The sequence below is a fragment of the Nicotiana attenuata genome, chromosome 10 (genome assembly GCF_001879085.1).
Source record: "Nicotiana attenuata strain UT chromosome 10, NIATTr2, whole genome shotgun sequence".
NCBI classification, from domain to species: Eukaryota; Viridiplantae; Streptophyta; class Magnoliopsida; order Solanales; family Solanaceae; genus Nicotiana; species Nicotiana attenuata.
In genome coordinates this window covers 37,185,689-37,194,704 of record NC_031998.1, presented here as the reverse complement: position 1 = coordinate 37,194,704, position 9,016 = coordinate 37,185,689, and the positions used below count along the sequence as shown (strand labels likewise).

Here is a 9,016-nt window from a genome sequence, read left to right as displayed (position 1 = left end):
GGGATTTTGCCCTTTTCCATTCATCATCCCTCAATATTTCTCTTTACTACTAATTCCCAAATAAGGTACCCGAGTCTGCCTATTACTATTGTCGCTCTAGCTCTCCTGTTAAATTATTCTATACATGCATGTGTTCATTTGACTATTTCGCATCAATTTCGTACCAATCGGGTTCTATGGTGAGGGGAATAGTTACAGGGTTGAGGTAGCGGTTGACAAAGGTACCTACATATGGTGTAGTATATGATACCCATGTTGGGAAATAGGTTGCAATCATGAACATGTATGACATATTTTAATATTTTTCTGTTGCCACGCAGACAAAACTTTTTAGACTTCTTTATCATCCATATATAATTGAAATCAAGCATATCTTATTACATCATTCTAGCTAGAAGGAAATTCTAGGACATACATATTGGCATATTGCTTCTACTGAGGTGCTTAAGGGGAAAATGATTCAAATTTTAATGGAAACTTCAATATGCAAGAGATTAGGAGTGGCAAACGGGCGGGTCGGGTCGGATATGGTTCGGGTCGAAAACGGTAATGAAAAAAACGGATCAATTATCCGACCCGACCCATATTTGATACGGATAAAAAACGGGTTAACCAGCGGATAATATGGGTTATCCATATTATCCATGACTTCTTGTATATAATCACTTTTGGGAGAATTCTTAGTCCCCCTAACTTGAGGAACCCACAATTTGAGGCTTTACAAATGTAAAAGTTAGACCCATTAGTTATCCATTGGTTACTCATTGGTTATTCATTTTCTAAATGGATAATATGGTTCTTATCCATATTTGACCCGTTTTTAAAAAGTTCATTATCTAACCCATTTTTAGTGGATAATATGGGTGGTTAACTGTTTTCTTTGAATCATTTTGCCACCCCAACAAGAGATAAATCTCACTTATATCAATTCTCCCATTTCTTTTTTCTTTTTTCTTTTTACTTCTCAAATAATCGTATTGTGAAGTAGGGTTGTGCACGGATCGGATTGGATCGGATTTAGCATATTTCGGATTCGGATTTCGGATTTCGGATTCTGAAAAGGGCAATCCGAATCCGATCCGAATTAACATTGGATCGGATTGGATTTTAAACTTTGGATCGGATAATTTTTCGGATTGTCGGATCGGATTGTCACAAAATTGCTGGTTAGGACTTAGGACCATTCATCTCCTAAAACACCATTCAATCAGAAAAAACCATTCATCTCCTAAAGCACCATTCAATCATAATCAAAAAAATTGAGTGAATAAACACCATTTATCTCCTAAAACACCATACAATCATATTGAGATTCACTGTTGTTGGTTGTGGAATCAGTTTGAAGCATCTCTTTCACCAAAATTTTCAACAATTTGAAGTTTATTGGGTGTCTCTGTCTCATTTTCCATCTACCAAAACAAAAAAAAAATCAAAGTAAAATCAAAAGTTGAAAAATAGAACATGAAAGAGACATAAAAGACATAAGAGAAGGGAAGAGAGGCGAAGAAAGAGACATTAAAATCAAAGTAAAATCAGAAGTTTGAGACTTTGAGTCTTTGAGACTCTTCAGTCTTCACTGAAGAGAAGAGAGGCGGAAAAATCTAAGTGAGTGAGGGGGTGTGTAAAAAATGAATAAGCCTAACCCTAAAATTTTAGTGTAGTATTTATATAGGTACATATAGTTTCGGATTTCGGATCGGATCGGATTTAGATCATACCAATCCGAATTCAATCCGAAAATCCGAAATTTTATAAAACACAATCCGAAAATCCGAAATCCGAAATCCAAAAATCCGAAATAAAGTGGATCGGATCGGATTTCGTATATCCGATCCAAATGCACAGCCCTAATGAAGTGGGCTACCAAAGTTGAAAGCTGAATTTTCGTTGACGCTACTTACTTTTCGTAATTTGGATCAATTTTATAGAAGATCTATACGATGAGTCTAGATGATTGTAATTCTGCAAGCTAGAAGAAAGACTCCCGATGCCTGCTCCTTGGGATAAGATCGTTAGATCGATGCGCTTTTCAAAATAAGTCAGAAACAAAGATGGTTTACGCAAATGTAACAGACAGCCGAATGATTCAATTCTCCGATTAGCTCACTCAAACGCGGAGCTAGGATTCGAACCTTATGGATTTGGGATTATAATCCTTTTAAGTTACTGGATTCTAAATTAATAATTTGTACATACTCATTGAATTTCTTTATTCAAATATAAGGTTTGAACAAAAGCTATTGGGTTCGGTCGAACTCACAATCTTCACTGTGGCTCTGCCCTTGATTAGATGTCTCTAAGATTTGAGGATTATATGAACAGTATTATTCGTTGCTGGTGTCATTTGGATTATAATTTTGATAGGTGGAATGGCTATATTACATGTGAAGTGCATTTTTCAGTGTACACTAAAGTATTTATTGGACAAACTTTTGCACCGATATATATATATATATATATATGAAAATGTGTTTATTTGTGTTGCTGTATCTTCAGCAAGTATGTTAATGCTGAAGGTTGTCTCTTAATTGACAGTTGGAATTAGTTATTGGTTTATATTGACAATTTAAATCTGATTTGATATTATTTGCTCTTTTACCTAAATATTTTGTTTGTAAGCATGATACCTGATGCAATAATTTTTTATTGACCAACTTTCTATTATGGCATGTGTTTGGCATCTGCTAGTTGCAATTTTAGCTTTATGTTTTTTTTCCATGTGCATATCGTTCAACACCAAATGACTAGGAAAAGCATTTAAAACTAGCAACCACTTAAATGTCTTTCCATGTGCTACTTCCTTCTTTTTCCTTTTTACCGCTGTCCTTCATTACCATTTACCAAATGACTAAGCTAAGCGTTCAAATTTAACTACCACTTGAAACGTAAAATGTTGGTCCCCTGCTAAGAGCATGGGCCATGCGCATCTAGTATAAACTGAATACAAAAGCAAAGTGAATCACTTACAAGTTATTAAAAGGAAAATGGAGATGACAAATTAAAGGTGGTAGATCTATAAACTGATAAAAAAAATCGAATTTTATCCTTACAAATACCGCTGAATTTATTTAGACAGTGAACAATATTTTTTTTTTTTTTTTTTACTAAGGGGAGTCAAAATATAAAGAAGTAAACACACGAAAGTATCAAGATGATTCAACAAAATATAATTTGTCAACATATTATTGCCACTTCAAGGCCAACATTGCCTTTCTTTTAACGACTTGCCGGCCAATTGAAATATCTGAAGCGATTTAAAGCCTATAAAGTTTCTTCGAAACATAGGTTGTATTCAAAAAATTGTTGGGAGAAGGTGAGAGAGCATTGTACTCTTAAATATGGAGTAAATTGTCAATTACTTCCAAAAGTTAAGTTGAAGTAAGTTCTAGTTTTTGCTCAAGCAGCCATGCGGTCTTAGCCTTTTCTCCTATTTTTTGTTGTCCATTTTAATTTTTTCTTCTTTTTTCCTTCAAAATTGTGGTTGGGGGATGGGGTGGGTGAGGGGGAACGGTAGATTAATTGCTTCAATTTTTCTTATTCTACAAGAAGAAATTAAATCTGTGAAAATAACAACATTTATGGATTAAAAGGTAGCTTGAATATTGACCTGAAAACCAACTAGTTCCGAGAAGACTCCATTTTGTTGTTAATATAGTCTCCAGTACATTCAAGAATAAAAAGGAGAAAAAAGCAATGTCCATGTCACATAATAAAGTCCTAATCCAAAATGTACACGTAATATAGCCAATCCTCCATCGTGTGGCCATTAGGAATTCGTAATCCAAAAATGCACATAATTTTCTTTCTCATATACTCCAAATAACTCGTGCTATAAATATTCTCTCCCTTCCCACACTCTATTCAACAATCAACTATTTGTCTCACCAAATACTAAGAGCTACTGATCAGTTGTTTGATTTTCAGCGTAGTTAAAACAATGGCTGCCTCTGTCTCAACCGTAGCATCTGCCAACAAAGTAACGGTACTGTGTTCTTCTCTTCACAATTCAAGACATGTCAACTTGCTTATTATAGTAGTTAAATAATGTAGAATCTGAACTGTCTTTAGTTTGTTTTAGTCTATGTTTCTATGATTCTGTTCTGTTTAATATGATTCTAGCGTTCTTTTTTCAGGTTAGTTGTCTATCTCATGCAGTCAATTTCTACTAGAAACAAAATTAATTTCAAGTTGATCTATTGGCTTGTATCTTATGTACATTAATAAGTGGTCACATGCTGTCAAATAAAAGGGCAGCCCGGTACACTAAGCTCCCTCTATGCGCAGGGTCCGAGGAGGGCCGGACCACAAGGGTCTGTTATACGTAGCCTTACCCTGCATTTCTGCAAGAGGCTGTCTCACGCCATGTGCAGGGTCACATGCTGTCAAATGGCATGTATAAAAGAGAATCAAGGGTGATAGTAATAGTAATAGTAGTATACTTTTAATGTGTTCTTAGTTAAAGATTAGAACTTTGGATAGTATTTATCATTTCTTTGATGGGAATGTTGAATTATTCGAAAAAGGTGGCAACAAATTTGATTGATTTTGGAGATGATCGCATGTAAAATTGATACAAAGGATGCTATGTGAGAATTGATATACTTAATATGTGCTTCCAGATTATGTACTTTGTTTCAAGAATTTGGTTACGAGATGCTCTAGATTGTGTACCTTGTTCAAGAATTTACTATGAATTTGCAACGTAGGATGCCAAAAGGAGATTATATTTATACATGGCTTGTGATTTTTACTATATATGTTTAAGTGCCTCTTACTAAGAAAACATCCTTTGTGCAGTTGAGTTTGAACAACTCTGTTGCTGGAATTTCAGTTCCAAGCACCGCCTTCTTTGGCAAGACGTTGAAGAATGTGAACGCCAAAGGAGCTTCCATCCCCAAGGTCTCAAACAGGAGCTTCAGGATTGTAGCTCAAGAACAAGAAATAGATGAGAAGAAACAGACAGACAAGGACAGATGGAAGGGACTTGTTATGGACATGTCCGATGATCAACAGGATATCACGAGGGGTAAGGGTATGGTCGACACCCTTTTCCAAGCTCCTACGGGTACTGGTACTCATCATGCTGTCTTGCAATCCTACGAATACATCAGCCAGGGTCTTCGCCAGTAAGTTAGAGATTTTTGAAAGTTAAGATATATAATCAATCCGAAAAATGTGTATCTAAATGAAAAATTGTCACCTGATTTATTTCAGATACAACTTGGACAACACGTTGGACGGATTCTACATCGCTCCTGCTTTCATGGACAAGCTTGTTGTTCACATCACCAAGAACTTCTTGAAATTGCCCAACATCAAGGTCAGTAATAGTAACAATTTTTATCTAGAAATTCTCTTTCCCTTACTATCGTTATGGTACAAGGTTTTATGTTTTAATCTTGTCAAATTTTCTTACAGGTACCACTGATTTTGGGTATATGGGGAGGCAAAGGCCAAGGAAAGTCTTTCCAGTGTGAGCTTGTCTTCAGAAAGATGGGAATCAAGTGAGTAATGACTTGATCACATAAGATGATTTTTTGGAAGTTCATTTTGTCAGAAGGGGAGCCTTGGCTTAACTGTTAAAGTTGCTGCCATGTGTCCAGGAGGTCATGGGTTCGAGCCGTGGAAACAACCTCTTGCATAAATGTAGGGTAAAACTACGTACGATAGACCCTTGTGGTCCGGCCCTTCCCCCGATCCCGCGCATAGTGGGATCTTAGTGCACTGTGCTGCCCTTTATTTTGTCAGAAGGAATGGATGAAAATTACTCAACTGTGTTCGCATCTTTAATATTTGCAGCCCCATCATGATGAGTGCTGGAGAATTGGAAAGTGGAAATGCAGGAGAGCCAGCAAAATTGATTAGGCAAAGGTATCGCGAGGCAGCAGAAATAATCAGAAAAGGAAACATGTGTGTCCTCTTTATCAACGATCTCGATGCAGGAGCTGGTAGAATGGGTGGAACTACACAGTACACAGTTAATAACCAAATGGTGAATGCCACCCTCATGAACATTGCTGATAACCCGACTAATGTCCAGCTCCCCGGTATGTACAACAAGCAAGAGAATGCCAGAGTCCCCATTATAGTCACTGGTAACGACTTCTCCACATTGTATGCTCCTCTTATCCGTGATGGTCGTATGGAGAAGTTCTACTGGGCACCAACCAGAGAGGACAGAATTGGTGTATGCAAGGGAATTTTCAGAACTGACAGTGTACCGGATGAGCATGTTGTAAGGCTTGTCGACGCCTTCCCTGGACAATCTATTGGTAAGACCACTCAAATGTGTTGGTACAAGAATTTTCTTTAAAGAAAAGGACTTTCAAATGAAGATAACTTATGGGTATAAGTTTGTTCTTATAACAGATTTCTTTGGTGCTTTGAGGGCAAGAGTATACGATGACGAAGTCAGGAAGTGGATTGAAAGCACTGGAATTGAACAGGTTGGAGAAAAACTGTTGAACTCAATCGATGGGCCTCCAACTTTTGAGCAACCAAAGATGACAATTGACAAACTGCTCGAGTACGGAAACTTACTTGTCCAAGAGCAAGAGAATGTGAAGAGAGTTCAATTGGCTGACAAATACCTCAAAGAGGCAGCACTTGGAGATGCAAATGCTGATGCCATCAGCACTGGAAACTTCTAATGTTAGCGCGAACCTTTCATTCAGCTAATCCTAAAGAAAAGGCTTGACATTTGTTTCAAATGTTTTAGCGATAAAATAGTATATGTCATATATAGGACTGATCTAAAATTTTCATTATTGTGTGGATGCAGGAACCACAACAAACCTTGATCCACCTACTACAAGTGATGAAGGAACCTATATCTTCAAATTTTAAGGAACTTTTGTAATGGTAGCTATAGAATATGAATTGTGTAATCCATGAAATCTGTTCAGTTGCATTTATAAGGGAAGACAAACTTTGAGTATCTTTTTACTGGGCTTGTTAGTATCAGGTCTATTCTTCATGTTTGCAATTGTTTGTTGCTCTCGGACGATCATTAGAAGAACCATCAATGAAATTACAACAGCAATGAGATAGAATAGTACCTACCATACAGATTATGTTTAATATGTGTATGTTAGAGCATCTATATAAACTAAATCTCAATGATATTCATTTATGTAATTAGTTGCTTATTTACAGTGTTGAGAACAACAATGTCTTAATTTGTATGTATCAGACAATATTGTAAACAATTTTCAGATTGACCAAAATCAAAACAAAATAACGTTCACATTGAATGACATAATTGGTAAGTCGGGACAGGTAAATATAATGACTCTATAATCTCTGTTCTTGTGAAGGCAAAACCGAAGCTCGACACATCGGACAATCTTTCTTCCTCAACAACCATTGTTTAATGCAGTCCGTATGATACTCGTGCCCACACTGCAGTTTCCCTATACTCTCTTCATCTTTATATTCAGATTGGCATATAGCACAGGTTTCTGGTTCTACATCAGCAACTACTGTAGGATTGACCCCATCTTTAGCAAGAGAATGATGTGTTCTTATTTTCAAATACTTCAATACAGCGTCATCATTCTCTTGCTCCTCATGATGACCGTCCACATCATCCTCACGATCAAATAGATGATCATACAGAATGCCAAAATCAAAGGCTGAATTTGCCTCCTGACCGATCAGATGATCAAGCATTCCAGTACTAATATCTATCAACTCACGTGGATCATTAGTGACATAGCTATCATCAATCAATTCATAATTAGGCACAGGACAGTACCTCCAAATTAGCCCGTATTGTCCATGGCTGTCTACTACAACTGACGGTAATGAGACTGAATAGTGTGGCGGAGGAGGTTGAAAAGCAGAGGTATGATTCCAATATTGTTGAGCAAAAACTTCATCAATTACTGCTGGGTAAGAACCAACTCTGAAAGAAGGATAATTCGTGCTTGGATTGTGAAGTCTCTGATGTTGTCTAGAAGACTGATAATAAGGGCGCCTTTGAACGTTACGCCGATAGCCTCTTTGTTGTTGGTGATTGCCATAATAATTGGGTGAGGAATTTCGTGTGTGATTATGGGGAAGTTGGGAAGAGCGATGAGTTTGCAGAGTACTCATAGTTTCTTTAATGGAGAAATAAATGAACAAAGTTGTGGACACTCTTTGAGTTCTTGAAAACAAACAAAGAGCAGCAGAAACTAATGTAATGAAGACACATTTGGTATAAATAGAAGTAATTAAGTTCGTATTCCTAATTTAGTTTGGAGTCGTTTTTACGCGTATATTTTCCAAAATGGGCTGTCTGTCAGTTGTATTCCCAATTTGAGTTGGAATAGGTGTTAGCCGTTAATTCTATTATGGTATTATTTCCTAACAGCTATTGTTTGTATTCCTAGTTTGTCTTAGAAATTGGTTTTACTGAGATGGCATATTTATTTTCTTAAATGGGCTTCCGCCGTACACACTTCACTTTACTAGATTTAGTCCATACAAAATTTGGGTTCCATTTTTAAATGGGATTTTTACATACCTATATACATTATTAGAAATTTTATTATCCTCTCTACTCAAGTTTCAATTTAATTACCTCCTATATACAAATTTACCAATTATATACACTTTAGGAATTAAATAAGTATCCCTTTATATTAAAAATCAATTATTTCTCATCCTTAAACTCTCTCTCTCTCTCTCCGTCTCTCTACGTCTCTCTCTATCTCTCAATCCCTAATTCCAGTAATGTAGAGCAAAGGAAAAGAGAGCAGCAATTCAACCATTGACAACCATTAAAAAGCTTTGAATTCGAATTTGGGTTTTCAAAAAATATTATTTTTTTAATTGGGTGTTGTTACAAACAATTGGGAATTCTCTCTACGTCTCCCTCTATCTCTCAATCCCTAATTCCAGTAATGTAAAATAAAGAAAAAAAGAGCAGCAATTCCACCATTGACAACCATTAAAACGCTTCGAAGCTTTGAATTCGAATTTGAGTTTTCAAAAACCATTATTTGTTTGGATTGGGTTTTTTGGCCGGGAG

The 9,016-nt window shown here is 36.4% G+C and overlaps 1 protein-coding gene across 1 annotated transcript; it reads left to right on the top strand.

The window, feature by feature from the left end:
• On the top strand, nucleotides 3,858–6,939 carry LOC109233294 (ribulose bisphosphate carboxylase/oxygenase activase 1, chloroplastic-like). Its single transcript, XM_019399118.1, has 7 exons — nucleotides 3,858–3,982; nucleotides 4,798–5,126; nucleotides 5,215–5,320; nucleotides 5,419–5,504; nucleotides 5,800–6,272; nucleotides 6,370–6,651; nucleotides 6,782–6,939. Exons 1-6 carry the CDS (start codon nucleotides 3,938–3,940, stop codon nucleotides 6,648–6,650), a joined length of 1,320 nt encoding a protein of 439 aa, XP_019254663.1. The 5' UTR covers nucleotides 3,858–3,937; the 3' UTR covers nucleotide 6,651; nucleotides 6,782–6,939.

Coding starts and splice junctions, on each gene's coding strand:
- LOC109233294 (XM_019399118.1), top strand. CDS start 3,938: ATGGCTGCCTCTGTCTCAACCGTAGCATCTGCCAACAAAGTAACG. Junction 3,983..4,797: donor CATCTGCCAACAAAGTAACG/GTACTGTGTTCT, acceptor TCCTTTGTGCAG/TTGAGTTTGAACAACTCTGT. Junction 5,127..5,214: donor ATCAGCCAGGGTCTTCGCCA/GTAAGTTAGAGA, acceptor GATTTATTTCAG/ATACAACTTGGACAACACGT.